The 17,781-nt window shown below is 37.4% G+C and overlaps 1 protein-coding gene across 1 annotated transcript in view; it reads right to left on the bottom strand.

Annotated features, from left to right (window-relative positions):
- Positions 1 to 17,781, bottom strand: part of LOC139728671 (uncharacterized) — a 101,824-nt gene that overhangs the window by 54,678 nt on the left and 29,365 nt on the right. Inside the window, exon 4 of the mRNA XM_071639610.1 lies at positions 2,988 to 3,125. Within this exon, the coding sequence (XP_071495711.1) occupies positions 2,988 to 3,125 (138 nt within the window). The remainder of the gene's footprint in view (positions 1 to 2,987; positions 3,126 to 17,781) is intronic.

The raw sequence follows: 17,781 nt of genomic DNA on the forward strand, positions 1-17,781 counted from the left end.
CTTTTCCGAAAACACAAATATCTAGGAGGAGACAAGCATCAAAACATGCATCATGGAGGATGGCAGGTATGGGACGCAATGCAGGGGATTGTTATATAAAGAAAATGGGGGGCTACATTCACTCTCGCTGGTTATGTGGATAAGGAATGGAAGTCTACAGAGCTTTTAGTGGATAAAGCAAGTCACACACTAGCCCGGCATTGAAGGAGATTAGCATACACAAGGGCAAAAGTCTTTATCAAATTTCAAGATTAAAAAAAAAAACTGCAGAAAAGTGACCAAACTCAACCCCCCCCCCTTAACTAATCACTTCCGCTGCTGATGATAAAACCTTCTTGCACTAATCACAGAAGATTTGGTTTGTAGAGATCTCAAGAAAAATCACCCGACAACACAAAGCTATCAAAAAAATTTTCAACAGCTGCTATGAGTTCAGAGAGGCAGGGTACATTACTTGTTTTCTTTCCAACACAGAGACACTAATTGATTGAATGATTATGATCAGAACAAAGAGAACTGAGAATAGCACTGAACTGTTAATTAAGATAGTAGCTAGTGCTCACAGTTGACTGATTCTTTATTTGGGCTATTTTATTTTGGTCATTTAAAAAAACAAACAATTTTTTCATATTAATAACAATCATAAGCAGGGTAGTTTGGTGAAATTCCTTTAAAAAGCAAATACATATATCTATTTACAGTATATATATATCTATCTATTTATCCATCTTTTTATATATACACACATATTTATATTTCTATAGCCTCAGGATGATTAAAAAAAAAGGTCTAGAGAACAATGGGTCTGCCTTGTTTTTGTTTTTTCCTGATATACAAGGAACAATCTTTATAGACTATATTCAACATTGTAAGTCATAAGTCCATAAATACACAGCATGTGTGAGACTGAAGTGTACATTATCTTTTCTTCTTCACAAGGTGGGGGTTGGATTTATGTGAATGACTGAAAAACTTGTCTTTACCACTTGAAGAGGTAAGAGGCGAGATGGTAAGAGCTAGGCAGCATTAAGGGTTGTGATGCTTTGAACGCTTTAAGCTGCCTGTAAACAATGTCATAAGCATGCATAATTATTCAGGTCACATGACCAAAGGGGGTGGGACTGAAGGATTTGAGTGAGTGTTGTCAAGGAGGCAAGTTACTCCAGTGCCTCTCAGGCACGATAAATTTCCATAGATTCAATACACAATGGTTTCTGCTTCTTATATGCAATGGGTTAAACTGCTGTATGACTGCATAGTGAATGTTGATGATCCCCTCTAGTGCAGTTCAACCTATGCAATATCAATGTTAGCAATATTTCTAAGCTCTGAAAAAAGGGTCACGTTCCAAAAAGTTAAAAAAAAAAAATTACTGTTAAAATGTTACATTCTTGTCAATGAAAGATTAATATCTACTACAGATTGGGACTTCTTAAGGCAACTTAAAGGACAAGTCCATCTTCATATACATGTGGATTGAGTGAAGACAACAATATTAGTAGAACACATCAGTGAAAGTTTGGGGAAAATCGAACAATCCGTTCAAAAGTTATGAATTTTTAAAGTATCTGCGTACTCACTGCTGGATGAAAAGACTACCACATTGTATGATGTCACATGCATACAATGATATAAGGAAAATAAAAAGAGAACTTCACAAAACTTTACTTTTTGAATAAAGTGCACATTTCTTTGACTTGTTACTGATCTATGTTAAAGGTAATATTATTCCCCTTGCCTTCTAAAAGAGAGAAGTCAATTGTTCTTTTATTACGCAAGAAAAGTAAAAATATGTTGAATTTTCTTTATACTTTCTTTATGTCGTTGTACACGTGTGACATCACAATCTATAGTAGTCTTCTCATCCAGTCGTGACTGAGCAGAAACTTCAAAAATTCATAACTTTTGAACGGATTGTCCGATTTTCCTCGAACTCTCGCTGATGTGTTTTGCTAATATTGCTGCATTCACAAAACCCACATGTCTATGAAGGTGAACTTGTCCTTTAAAGGTATAGTCATACATTCTCTAAAGGACCATACTGCACAAAAATTATCAATGACAAATGTTCTTTTTTGTTTTGTTTGGTGAGGAAAAGAAAATCAATTCCACAAGGCCCTGTATGATTTGGCCTTATATAGTTTGCATTCTGCCTTGCAAATTTGCCACTGATAAATTGAAGATTTAGTTTTGCAAATACAACTGAGATGTACACAAAGGCAGTATAGAACTGTTAATACATGTATGTTGTGTTTTACCATGCTAGCAAGTTAGTCTTATGCACAATGTCTACTGTCTTTACAGGTTGTTACAGGCTTGATGGTGTTTAATTGCATTCAGGGGAGGGGGGGGGGGGTAGGTGGAGAGGTTATAGTGCATGACAAACACAGCAAACTTTATGATATATGAGTCATTGAGTAGCACTGAATGTCTCTTGATTAGATTTTTTTCTCCACTTGAGCTAGTTGGTCTTATTTTACCAGAACAATGCAGAAAACTGCCAAATGATTCTGCTAAAAGACAACTCTTGCAATTCTGGAGCAGATATATTCTATGAAAATTTCAGATTTTCCCATGCACTTGAGTGCAATAATCAACCACTCTAAATCTCACCAAAACTGACCTTCATGTAAAAAAAAAAGTTTCTTGTTTAAAGACCTAGTTTGCAAGGGTTTTTAAAACCACGGCTAACGGGAACAATTTCAAAGAAGTGCAAACAGTCGTTTTTTGTTTTTTATTATCATCATCATTGTAGTAATGATACTGTTCTATAGAAACATTGGACACTAGCTTTGAACTCAAAGTCTTCAAATTCTGGAGAAAAAAACATTAATTTGCAAGAATAAAATTGCAAGATAATACTATGTATCAATTAATAAAGAGTTAATAGAGGGCCCAGTGTTTGTATAAGCAATGCATCTATCACGGCATTGATGAATAGGCAATTATCACGGCAATGAATGGCGACGGCAGGCAAGGCAACTCACCGGAGAGCACTGCAGGAGTTCCATGAAGAGGTTGACGAGAAGGGTGGTGCCATCCGCCCTGGTCAGCTCCCCTCCCTCGGGGAGGCCATGTGACACCAGGAAGTGCTTCACGATATGTGGGTCAAGGTCCGTCACTTCCTGCATGGGAAGAACAAATATGAAAGATATGAAATATGAAGCGGGAAAATGGTAAATCTAAACTAAACACGGCTGGAAGACTCCTGCACAATATATGTCACATCCTATGAATGATGTTCATTTCATTTTGTCTAATACAACGAATGAAAGATTCTGTACATTCAGTCTTTGCATTGCAAAAAAAGTAGATATACACACTTGACACTGACAAATATATATGTCTATCTGTTTCTGTTATATAAATCTGCATACATCAAAAATCTTTACAGGTAGATAGCTTGCTCTTGCACAAGAACAAGCATTCACTTTTCTTTTTCCTTGTTTTTTTAGCAAGAATTTCTTGTATGCAATGTAGCATTTTTCAAAATGGGTTTAAATAGTCAAAATGGGACATTATTCTAATTTTTCTATCCTACTTTACTTCATGATTCCATGAGTATTGTGAATGGTATACAAATCCTGAGTGTACTTTCAAAGTTCACTTGTTATGTAACTGTCCTTCAACCTATCCAAGCAGGTGAGAGCATCAATGTGTTTAGAAAGTAGAAGCTCGGATGTAAACAAAGCTAAAAAAAAAGAAGAAGAAAGAAATGATCCATTTCTGTGCCAAAATCAAAATTAATGCTCATTAGAGCAAAGTCTTTGTAAAGACTCTTTAGCAGTAGTAATAGAAAGTGAAACGAACAGAGGGTCATAATGCGAGCGAGGGTCAAGCCACCTGCAAATGAGCTTTCAGAGACCCCTCTGATTTTCTAAACTTTTGCTCATGCAAAAACAAATTCTGCTATCAGCATTTGGAAGCACACATCATCCATCAGCATAATGCGGATTTGAAGAAGTTTATGTAGTATACATTATGTACCAACAGCCAGTGGGTAAATCTAGCAACCTGATTGGTTGAAGCAGCTGAATCATTTAGTGAAAGTGGTGCACCTACTATTACTTTCTCCTCGCTCAGAAGTAACAACAACACTCGCAGATCTCAAGAAGTCCTGAGACTTATGCGCTTATGATTGACAACACTAAGCAACAGTGCAGAAAGAGTCTTTGGAAAAGGCTAACCAAAGCACAACTGTGCCAGTCACACAACACCAACATGTGACATGTATACAGCTCGGCCAAGAGTTTTAATTAGTTGGTGATTTTAAAAAAAAATCTCATTGCTGTGGCAGGTGATAATTCACCAGGCAGCAACTTGTCTTCTGCTCTTTTTGCAGAGCAAAAAAAAAAAATGTTCAATTCCTTTTTGAGTTTATGTGCTGCCATCTTGAGCCATTTTTCTTAACAAAAATACATGCAAGGGACAAGCTAGTATCATGTGTGTGTGTGTGTGTGTGTGTGTGTGTGTGTGTGTGTGTGTGTGTGTGTGTGTGTGCGTGTGCGGGGAGGGAAGGGAACTGTCGAAAATGAGATTAAACTGCTCCCGAGGAAGGCAGGGAGAAATGAAAATGTTCCTCTACGTTTCCTACCAGTTTCCATGACGGTGAAGGTTTCTTCCCTCGGAGGGAGAAAGTTTGTTTGATATCTCACATATATTTCCTCATCAAATGACCAGAAATAAAATAGTGGGATATGTTTGGTACATAACTGTCTATATACAGCCTGATTTTTCTTTTTCTTCTTTATATGCTTGAGAACTGCGATGATGAACTGAAAATGTCAAACATACATGGGAAATGAACTTTTCCAGTCTTCAGATTTGCTACCTTAAAGCGCAAATTTGTACCGTGTTCAGAAAGGAATTCTGCATTTAGTTTTCCAGCGCTGCTGCTTCAACAGCATGCGAACTCAACTATCACAGGTCCAGGTTATGTGATACTGCATGTTGATATGATATTATGATTTTATGTCCAAGGAAAGACCAATTCAATAAAAATATGAAAATAAAATCAAATGGCACAATGCTTGTATTCTAACTTGAGTGCATTGCCTGACTATGTTAACTATTGACTATAAACGAGCTAAGAATCTATAAATAGTTGACACCTTAAAACAGTCAAATTTCTCTCTGGTTTTATTTCAATATCCTGTAAGGAGGTGCTGATTGAAAAGGGAAGGGGTGAGTGTTAGTGTACTAACATTGGCTACTAAAAATTGTCGATGGTGGAAATTAGCTGGCAAAACTTCCCCACAAAGTTTTCTTGCCAAAATTTGACCTCCTGAAGTTATATATGATTCTCCGACTTCAACTGCTTACCCATACTGCACTTACATGCAAAGACTTAGATGTATTACTTCCTTATCTCCATTTCAAAGGAATCAGGGTGGCAATTTGGGAACAAAGTTACATAACCAGGAGTTGCATAGTTTCAAGAAGACATAGATTTTGCACAGAAGATGCTGTACAGCCCTCTTCTTATTACATGATAGTTTCATATTTCATTTTATTAACACATTCGATACTGAATCCTGAAATCCCCATAGACGTAGTACGCAGGCCACTGGGTTCCCAAATGTATCGGGTTAAATAGGTTGATATCTTAATTAGATAAAAGAGGAATAAGTTACACCATCTACAAATGGTGAAGTGGTACTATTCTTAAGCATCAAAGACAAATACAAATACAATACAATATCAATCGACCTCATCATGCATACGCTTGTAGAAAAACATATAACAACTATTCAGTAGCATGGTGTGCAGACCTGCAACCGTTTTAACCAGTTTTTTCTTCTCTTCCTTTAACCTACCTCATGGCTACTGTCAATCAAAGTACAGAAAGTGTCCATAGTCCTTTACACCAAAGCAGTTTGCAATTGCCAAGAGAAAAGAGAGATAATAAATTACCCACTCCCCTTAATCCCCACCATGTCATTACGGCTTTCCTGTTGGACTGAGGCATGTATTGTTATGATATGTTGTTAGAATTGGGTCAAGTCTGAAAGAACTACCAGTAACTGAGTGCTGGTGAAAAAACATGACAAGGTATAGCTAAGTGCCTGGACATGTAAGGGGCTAATGGTGGTGTCATCCTGTTATCAAACCTGAATTGTAATTGTCTATCAGCATCCCCCAAAAATGAATTATAGATCACCTACTTGTAGGCACAGAAAACCAAAATCTTAGCAGATTACACCTGTAACACAGACCCTAACAAGATACAAGTTCCTCGTGAGCATCAAATCTAGATGCTAATCGTGGCAAGTTGCTCTTTGATACCTGACTTCATCCAGTTTTAACTTCCATACAGAGATGTACAGGTCAGCACAATTGGAGTTCCACTGCTTAAAACATCTTTTCGTGACAAGTAAAGAGGACAGGTAGCACAGAGGAGGAAGTCTCAAGAATCAAATTTCAAGGAAAGCTAAATCACTCCATGTTCCTCTTTTGATGCCCAGATGTCGATGTCTCTCTCCTTCGATGTCGTGAAAAGAGGACAGGTAAAACTATAAGTGAGGTCTCATAGAATCAAATTTCATGGAGAGGTAAGATATTTCATGTTCCTGTTTCGATTTCCCCCCAAAATAGTTTGTTTCATATCATCCACAGCTCCCTCGGGGGGAAGGGAACCAGGTGGAAATGAGGTAATCTCGTATTAACCTTGTTCTTTCATCTGGTTTTGAGCAGATACCAGACCCTGGATTCCCTGGGAAGAAGAGAACGAGGGCAGAATTATCTCCCTCTTACCCCATAATCATCCCGGATTGTGGCATCCTTTTGGTAGTTTGACACAGGGTGGCCCAGTTTAAGCGCTGGATTGGTTAATGGATAATGTGATCATTGGATGGTCCTAAACAGGTTGCCATCAATTAGTTGATATGAAAATGTGATCACTTTTCCTCCCCTCCCCTCACACTCTTCGCAGAAAGAAAAGGCAAAACTCATCTGTTTTAAAAAAGAAAACAACAACCACATACGACAAAATGACACTTTGCAGAGTGAACTGTTGGACAGCAAAAGTTAAAGGGTTGGTATAGTATTGGTGGAGATGAGTATTGGGCTTTTAACTTCTTGCGAGATACCAAGAAACCACTTATGAAATAGTACAGAGCATACCATTCTAAGAGGAATTCAAAGTTCATTTGATGAAAATCGGTTTGGAATGGCTGAAACATCCAAAAACAAAGTAAAACAAAGCGATCGTAATAAAAGGTGGGTCCCACCATTTACCATGATGGTTCTTTTTGGATATCTCAGCCATTTCATAAAACCGATTTTCATCAAATAAACATTGAATTTGTCTTGGAATTACAAGCTCTTTTGTATCTTATAAGAGGTTTCTCATCATCTCACACACAAAAAAAAAATGTTAGAAACCTGAAATTAAGTCTCAACTAAAACTATATGATCCCTTTAAGAACTAGACGGATCACACATTAGACACTTTATCTAGTAACAAATGCAGCCTTTTACTTTATATAAAAGAATACCAACACGTTACGGCACCCCAGTGCACTGTATTTGTTAGCCTTGAGAAAAGGTTTGGTCACCTCTCCAGTGATTAAGAATTAGTTACCACCAAGAGAAGCTGTTTCTAATGTGCAAAGGGGCCCCTCCTTGTGAACAGGTGAGTCTAGACTGGTGCTCTACCATTTATTTTTGTCTTAGCATTAAGTGCTGTCCATATCCTGTCTTCATAGAAGGGTTTTTTCTACCTGTTTCCTCTTTTGAGGTAGATGTCTATCCATGTTTGTGCATGTGTGCCAACATGAGGAAGGGTGCATACTGTATGTATACATGTATATGTTCGCTTAAACAAACAGTATGTGTGTGTGCATGAAGTTGGGGGGGGGGGGAGGGGAGGAGGGGTGTGGGGTCGAGGAAAGTGGCAACAACTGTTGACGATGACAAAATCTTTTAATAGCTAGAGTCCCTGGACTACAGTTTGGAGGTGGAGTAGGGGTTTCCTATAGGTGTGCTACAGTCACAAACAACATATTTCCTGTACAGGTAATGCCAGGTATAGGGTACACAATATACCAATGGGTCATAAGTTTTTACAAAATTATGTGGAGCTTCTAGCATTACATAACTTTTCCACTTTACCTCCCATATAGATAAAAGTTGTACAATTGTGTCTGTTGATACTACAAATGTACCTTATCAATCAAGTCAAACTGAATATGACATCCCATTCTAGAAGACACCACTGTTTACACTGCATTAATTTTTGCCAAAGCAACACTGTACTTTTATCTTGCGTGCAATAAGGGCAGACAGACGAGCACCACGTTTTACTAAGCATAGAAATGTAAGAGATGTGGTGGTAGTGTAGTTTGATTCACACATGGTATTATCTAGTCACCATACATATTACAGTATTCATATTGCTGAAGTATAGTGAGTGAGAATAATAATCCTATAACAAATACCTCTGAATTGCTCATTCCAACTTTTGGTGAGTTTTCTACGTGGTTTAGGCCTCCATTCTCCTATCCCACTTCTGGGTCCTAATGGGGGATGCCTGTACAAGCCATTTGTATGGAAATTTGATGTATGAAAGTAATACAGGGCAATGATTATCTCCAGATTACTGCTAATATAATCTCCCCCCCCCCCTCTTCTTTGGTTCAATACTACAAACTTCTGCTATTAATGTTTTGTTATGAGGGATCACAAATGATTTCCTGGCAAGCAAGACCATTTTGCTGACACCCAATACGGCACAATTTGAATAAGTCTCTTTTCCTGTTTTGGGGAGATCTTGATTACAACCTCACGTCGACCCAACTGTTCACTCACAAAATTTGATATATCAATTCTATTCCCAGAAATGAATTACTGTCGTAGTGTCAAAAGATCCCTAGCATGGGTGAGTGCAGAATTGTTGTAATTATGTATACAAAACCATGTAGGCCTACATGTGACCACGAGGGGTTTGTGTTACATGTGAATGATTTGTGAAAATCAATTGAAATTGAATTGAATTGAATTGAAGTAATACCAAATACAGCTTTGATCTTAATTTTTGTTTTAGGAATATGTGCTGACACAAACATGTCTGGGTGGGTGTGATGTGTTTAATCTAAATATGAGAGACGGGGTGAATGTGTATATAAGCCTATAGGATTTGTGCATTTGAAATCTTCTGGGAAAAAAAAGAAAAAAAAAACTGATGCCAGCATAGTGTTGGTGACAATGTGGCAATGTAACTATTGAACATGTAATAGTGAGCATTTATTTTATTGGGACATTAAACATTAAGACGTTACTAAGATAAATAATCATAATCACGATGACATTACTATTAACAAAATATTTTACGTGTTAGTAGTAGTAGCAGTGACAATAATAATGGTAATAATAATAACAATCATTGTTTGAATTATCTAGTACATCTTTTGAATTTACAAGGAGCTGCACGTAAAAAACAGCACACGTTGCAGCTTTTCTGCATGAAGATTCACATTCAAGTCTTGAATCAACCGAAATGAATTTATGGAAGGATGACTCAAAGAAAACTAGTAGCAGTGAAATCATGTCAAAGGAGGAGAAAAAATATGAATTCTGCAAATCCCAGCCTTGTGAGGGGTGTATTTAAAGAGCAAATCTGACATCATCAGTCGGCTCAATCTTACTGCAATTAATCCACGTCAAATCGTAGCGGGCAGGAGTTTTTATTAGATAATTGCGGCCCCAGACGGCTTCTTCTTTATCTCCCGCACCTCTGCAGCCGAGGAAATGGGGGAACTACTCTCCAGAGGACGGCATGGGGAGACCAATATAGCATGTAAAAAAGCCTTTTCCAGACATTGGCCACATTTCTACGGGGAAAAAAACTGGATAAAAGAGAAAAGCTGACAGAGAGATATTGCCTGTCTCAATGTCAAATTATGATGTCTGAAAATCGACCTGATTAGCAATCAACTTTGTGTCATATCCCTTTAACACTGCAGTAGCAAAATTCCCCTGTATCCTTTAAATTCTTTTTTAGGAGGCTCATAACCCCTGAAATCCAAATGACCCCAAGCTAAGTTTCTTTTTTTTGGAGAAAAAAAAAATCAAAATCCCTCCATAATCGGGCAATAATCTCCCACAAAATATCATCAAGGATGCAGAAATGTGTGAACAAAGCCATCCTCTCATTCTAAACCAAAACCGATATCAAATACAAGCACATACGTATTAACACTTGAAGGAAAAAATATCCTTAAATCATCTGCCTATTCCCCAAGAGGTTATCTAAGTAATACAGCAGCAGTTCTGATGTTAGGAAAAAAGAAAGAAACAACCTGAAAGGACAAGTTCACCTTAATAAACAGAAGGTTTGAGAGAAAGTAGCAATATTAGTAGAACACATCATTGAAAGTTTGAGGAAAATCAGACAATCTGTTCAAAAGTTATGAATTTTTGAAGTTTTTGTGCAGTAACCGCTGGATGAGAAGACTACTGCAGTGTACGATGTCACATGCGTACAACAATATAAGGAAAATATAAAGAGAATTTTTCAAAATTCCATCTTTTGAAAAAAGTACACATTCCCCTGACTCGTTACCGACAAATGTTATGGGTAATATCATTCCCCCTGCCTTTAGAAAGAGGCAAGTCAAGTGCTCTTTCATTATGCGCAAAAAAGTGAAAATATGTTGAATTTTCTTATACATTTTCTTTATACTGTTGTACGCAAATGACTCACAAGCTGTGGTAGTCTCCTCATCCAGCGGTTCCAACACAAAAATTTTAAAAATTCATAACTTTTGCATCGATTGTCCAATTTTCCTCAAACTTTCACTGATGTGTTCTACTAATATTGTTGCATTCTCTCAATCCTTATGTTTATGAAGGTGAACTTGTCCTTTAATGAATGAACTAGTACTACTATTACTACTACTACTACTACTACTACTACTACTACTACTACTACTACTACTACTACTACTACTACTATTACTACTACTATTACATGTCAATATCATAGTCTACAAGATTATGGGTAATTCTAACTGTTCTTCACATCATTCAAAGTTTTGAGATATCATTTTTAAAATAAATTCTGAGTCATTATTGATGAATGAATGACTTTATCGTGTTTCAATTTGATATGATTTAAACTGAGAAGAGAAGGGCTTGAATTGTTTGGGTCACAATAAAAAACAAAATGTAAACACTTCAGGCCCAAGCAAAGGCTCTTTATCTGAACAATATGATTATAATAGATATGACATCATCTCTTTCTACTTAAAGGCCAAAGTCTTCCTATACTTGGCTACATGTTTGAGCAAAATGGAGGAATACAAAACAAGCACTACACAGGAAGTTAACATATTCAAGGCTGCAGAAAGAATGGGCTGAAATGAATTGTGAGGGAACGTAACAGGTGAAATAATGTAAGGACGTTGTGTGATCTTCACAGAAAATGAAGCTCAGCATTAACATGAAACAGCCTTCTGTGAGTTGGGTATCACAGACAATTCACTTAATAACATATGACATGCTTAGAACAATGCATAGCTACAATGTACATGATATCAGAGCCATATGGGGCAGAAGGTGGTTTACTACATGTATTACATTCAGCTATAACATCAAACGTACATTGTGCAGAATGTCAACTCATAAACTTCTGTTCCTACAGCCAGCAAATGGAAGAGTACATATGATGGTAATGACCCCTCCCAACACCAATTATCTAATGGATATTCCATCACAAATTTTACCTTGGGAACACCGATTTAAACATTTTCCAAGATATGACATTTAATGCATATGTGTAGGTCTCTTGTACCACAAAACATTCTATCATACAAAATTTTCGTGATAAAGCCTAAAATATAAGGAGATATCTGTATTTTTCTCAATGAACCATAACTGTAGATGGTTTAGTCTGGAAACATTTTTATTATAACTATCGTTCACATTTTGTATATTAAACAATACTTAACATTAATTTTACCAATTCAAATCTTTACAGTGGCTGTTTCCATCCCGAACTCACATTTTAGAACTATTTTAAAGCACTAATGCTTGGTTTTTGTTTCATCTGCAAATGGTAAATTATGCCTTTAATTGTACATTTTTTTTTTCACTCGTGGAAATCATTGATCATTATGTATCTGTAATGCTCAAGCAAAATTGCATTTTGTAATGGATTAAGAGAAGAGAAGAGCAACTTTTTATCATCGATACTATTCAACTGCTTGTTGATGGAAAATAATGAGCAATACAAGAATGCATAAAATCAATTCTTTCTGCATTAATGCTACAGTGGAAGGCGTGAAATAACTCAAGAAGCATATGGCAGAAAGAATGCCAAGTCACGGCAGCAAGTGTAGAGAAAGTGGCTGAGAAATAGATTTAAGAGATATGAAAATAATTTGGAACATGGAGTCTCGTGGGAATTGGCTGGCTGGCACAGTAGATTGTCAGTAGGTAGGAGTGATATTCTTTCGAGATATAACTGGGAGGTGATAATATTCTCCTCAGAGTAATCCATGAGGACGATTCCCAGTCAGTTTCACTCCCAAGTCTAAATTTGAGGTGTGGGGAGCTAATCAGCGCCGAGAGGTAACCCTGACTCACGTCTTTTCCCATCCCAATTCAAAGGCTGGTATTTATCCTTTAATTAATGCTGGCATGAGAAACTCCCATACTGTGCGATCGAATCATGATTGTCTGGCTATGATAATATCAACAAAACTCCACTGCCTCATACACAGAATACCTCTCAATCTCTGAACATGCAGATTGTGCATTTATACTACCTGTCATATCACTGCAACAAATTTTACCAATAGCTAATAATATTCGACCCCATAGATCTACTGTTTAAATAGAAGCAAAACCTATTCACAAAAATGTTAATCTCAATTAACCCATTGAGGACGAGTCCCGAGTATACTCGGGCAAGTGTCTATGGGAAATGTGTGTTGTAGCAAAATCAGCCCATCCTTAACCGATTTAAATATCGCAAAGAGCGCAGAATGTAATTATGGCAAACAATGATAACTTGAATAAATCATTGCATGACAAATTATACACACAACAGAAATTAATTCCCATGACTCTAGCTCACAAAATTAGTTCTCCCTTTCACATCTAAATGACTGCTGAAAAGTGTTTAACCAACCTTTTCGATCATTTTTCAAACTTAAACAAAATTTGGCAGAAGATGTTTAAATACTGCAGCATGAAACTCCTTTGGCATTACAACATTTGGTTTCAGTAAGAGCAGCATCCTCTGTGCGCACACACACACATACACACAAAGAAATATAAAAGATCATGAAAACCTCTATCACCGTGGCAACAAGAACTGGGGAGCTCCCAATGCTGCCACGTACAGGAAAGCGCAGGGGATGCACGAGGCAAAACAGTTTAATTTTGGAAGTACGGCAGATGAAAACCTCTCACATTAAATTATCTCGCTGCAGTGCGCGACTCCCCCTTCCCCCTCTGCGCACACACTGGGCAGAAACACCTCCTCGACTGCAAGGGTTTCTCTTGACTTATAATCTAATTGTTTGCAAGTTTCTGGCAGATTGTACCCCTGGTAGACAAAGAGGGGTGAACTTACGGGTGCAGGATGAATGATTCACTACCCGAGAGACCACAAAAGTATTACCCCTTGCAAAACGGATGTCATATAGGAAAGGGGTGGGGGCTTGTCTCTGGCTAGTTTTCAAAGTGGGATTATTCAGGTGCATGCATAATATATCTCTTGCGCAGGACATCTGGGAGGATAAATAAAGAAACCAGGCTTCTTCAACCTCAACGGTTTCAGCCACAAATTCCAATATTGAAAAGCCATCTTTCTGTTTGTGAGTCTTGACATGACTTTGCTCGCATCTGCAACCTACGAAGAATGGTTAGTTCTTTGAATATCGTCTCATTTTCAGAGTTTCTGCAACAAGTAAAGAGTGATTATGAAATGAAGGCATCATTTAATATTCACCAATAAAGAACAAAGACCAATTTTCTACTTATCTGAATGATTGTTTCTTTCTATTTTCAGGTGATTATCACTTTGCATATCTCTTTTCTTATCATTTCTTTTTTCAAACGTACATACATGTGCGTACAGAAAAAACAAAGTCATGTATAAACATGTATATTGATATATAAATATATGGTTCCGTACATGACATGTGCTCCTGAGACAATTGCTCCCATGAAGTATTATATGCATGCTAAGCAAAAGATAAATTCTACCCACAAACATAACCGTAACCATAATCCTAATCCTAACATCAAACTAAATCTAAAATTCTATCACAACCCTAACCCTAAGTCCTTGGAGAAAATAAGACTGGAGCAATTGTCATGTCACCAAATTATGTATGCATATGTTTGTATATATATATATATATATATATATATATATATATATATATATATATATATATGCAGGTACACACATACATGTACATGAGAGACAGACTACACGGACATAGTGCTCTAATGACCGTATCTCTGGGAGGTCAATTACGGTCAGTGCTCTGACCAATATATGTGATATAAAAAATTTGCTAATGAGACTTGTGGTACTCCCCCACCCCCTTCCTTGTCACTGCTCCCTCATTTATTCTTGTAATTTATTTTCCTTCATTAATTTCTTCTCAATTAACATCAATTTCCAACTGGCAACCTTGTCTGAATTCTGAGAAACATGTTGACCTCTAGACACCCTCCTGTGGCTCCTCGGGGAGTCATGAACACAGACAAGGAAGTGCACGACATTAAAATCGCCACCTCGTCCTTGCGCAAACTCTTCCCACAACGCCGCAAGAGCGATCAATTTCTTGGGATCAGCCACATACACAAGGCAAAACCCAGAAAACCAGAAAACCAGCCTAAACACACAAGATCAAAAACATGAGAAGTACTGTAGAACACCGTGAGCAATTCATTGAGTTACCTACACCTTGTCAAACTTTGTTATTTCCTGCGAGACTCCTAGGCTGTGATAAAACTCACTATGACAGCACATGTTAGTTTGATGGCATTTATTTGATGCAAGGAGGGCATAATCTGCTCACAAGGAATAACTGTCAAATCACATCCTTGTGTTAAACTGTGCTCCTTACAAGATAAAGAATTCTTGACAGATTTTGTACATCATCTATACCACGTTCCTGTCATAAATGGGTTGACTAAATTCTCCATATCAGGCTCATAACATTAATTTCCGTTTACTTTTCAAGAAGGGATGCTGGAAGTTCTCACACATAATCCATTACAAAGACTGATGCCATTCTGCCACTGTTATACAATTATGTTTTTCCTTCATACTTTAATAGGTAACAATTGGCAGACATCATATATGTCCATCACAACTGACCTCAGTTAGTTAGAAGGTGGAACAAAAACACACATTCCAAAAACAAGAAGATCAAAAGCCTCTTATTGGCATACATCATTAAATAATTGTATTCATTGTCAATGACTTTCTAGCTTAGCAGATGCTGTGGAGACTAAGCAGGATATATTAAACAGAGCACTTTGCAAAATAGCTTTGGCTAGCTACACTAACACTTCTGTGTCTAAAGAATTCAACAAAGAAAGAAAAAAGACAGGATGTGCCAGGGAATGCATTTTACAGCAATAACGTGCTTGAAAAATAGCTGTGTGTCTCCACTTTGTCCTGTTGGTGATGAGCTGGATCCAAAAATACTTAGCCTAAAGAGAAGGAAATTCTTGTGCAACATCCGTTGACTCTCTTGGGAAAATTTTCTAGCCTAGAAACTACCAAGGCGTCAAAACTTCAAGGACAGCCATCTTTGGTTTTAGCTCTTCTTTATCTGTAATGATTTCTGATATTAACCTCCGCCAGGGGAAAAACTAAAAATGCTCAGAGGGGCGCAAAATGCTGTCAAAGAAATACAGAGGCGGAAAGCCTAAACGTATCCCAAGATGCTCAGAAATGCTGCAGGTTCTGTCGGACAACCCTTGATGATTGTCCACAGGGTGCTGCCTGCTGCTGCTACGGGAAGATTTATGGTTTCCTGTGCTGTCATCAAAGAGAAGCTCGGAGGGGATGTAAAACACGAAAAACTTATTAATGGACTGGCCCAGGTCTGCTGATACGCAAAATGACCTAAGTGATTTTGAAATGTAGTATCTGCTGTGATGACTGATTGAGACTCACTAGCTACTGGGAGCACAACACCTGTGATTAACCTTTAAACCAAACAATCATCAATTTGAAGGGTCGTCCCACAGAACCCGCAGCATTTCTAAGCATATTGGGATACGTTTAGGCTTTTCGCCTCTGTATTTCTTCAGCATTTTGCACCCCTCTGAGCATTTGATAACATCACATACTTCAAGAATATGTCTACAGGATTACACGACATATCAAAGTGATGGTGGTCTTTCAAGGATATCTTTGACTGTTCAATATACAATCTATACATCATCAGTCATGGCATCTGGTATCTATTATTCTTGAAAGTTAATTCTGTCATTGCCATGGCAACCATTAGCTGAAAATATGATGACATTTCATGTGGTTTATATTAACTATACATTCTCATGTGAAATATGAGGAATGTTTCAAGTCAATGTCGATGTAGGGCGATTTGTCAATCAGTTGCAATGAAAAATGCCAGTGCTATTCATAGTATGTCCAATACTTTTCTTCCTTTATCTTCGGACTGTTTAAAGACACCTTCAAAGATCTTTGAGATGAAGATATTGTAGTTTCAATGTAAGTACTTTCTAAGGACCACAAGAGTGGTTAGACAGGTCATAAAGAGTCCTAATTCATTCCTAATCAAGACTCTGATGGTGCATTGTGCATTGTCTTGGAGTGGTTCGTTGTATCGTCACTAAAGTTGTGACTGGATATGGGATACTCTTAGACAGGAGAGTTCAGTGCTTGAAACTTGTTGAGTCTCAATACAATCAGAACAAAACTTTGGAGCAATGCAATCAGTGAATCATAAAATGAAATCAATGAAGATATTACAACTAGAAAGGCATTCAAGTGAAAGTGAAACAGAGAAGATCAAATCGATTACTTTGTATGGGCAGAATAACACCAAATTTGATCAGAGAGAAGTATAATGACCAACCAATGTCTACAAGAGTCATATTTACTGGTAATATCCCTATTCTGATAATACTTGATTAAATGCACAATTCAGTTGTCATCGATCAGAATGACTTAATCTTTAACGCTTTGTATACTCGCAGCATGGAAAACTCTACTCAAAACGTAGTTCGGGGAAAAAAATGCCGGAATAGGTGATATTAAAATCTAACGTGGGCAAATATGAAATATGAAAATATCCTGTCAACAAAATCAAGATGGCTGACCAGTGTATTGCTTATCAATAGTAGATTGTGGAATTTTTTGTCTGTCTGTCTGTATGGAGATGCATGCATACATGTTATGTGTGTGTGTGTGTGTGTGTGTGTGTGTGTGTGTGTGTGTGTGTGTGTGCAAGGTGTGTCACAAAGAAGATTTGAATGAGGTTATCAAGGAGGGTATATGATTCAACAAAGGGGACTTAAATAGCATCCTGAACTTGACCAAGTTTTGCCTGTCATGGGCATTGCAACCTGACAAGACCTTTTTTTGTGTAGCACCACAGGCCACTTTTGGCATGGTTTGGATGAGAAGAGGAAGCCTACGGGAAAGAAGCAATTAATGAAGCCATTATGACAGTCTGGCAATCAACCAGAGCAAAGCTTCCACTGGGAAGTAAGAATAAAACAAAATTAGGCAGATTGATTTGTAAAATGCAGATGATAACTGTTGACATTGTCCATGAA

This window comes from Diadema antillarum, unplaced genomic scaffold (assembly GCF_040938485.1).
Source record: "Diadema antillarum isolate AM-2024a unplaced genomic scaffold, OU_Dant_1.0 scf00000019, whole genome shotgun sequence".
NCBI classification, from domain to species: domain Eukaryota; kingdom Metazoa; phylum Echinodermata; class Echinoidea; order Diadematoida; family Diadematidae; genus Diadema; species Diadema antillarum.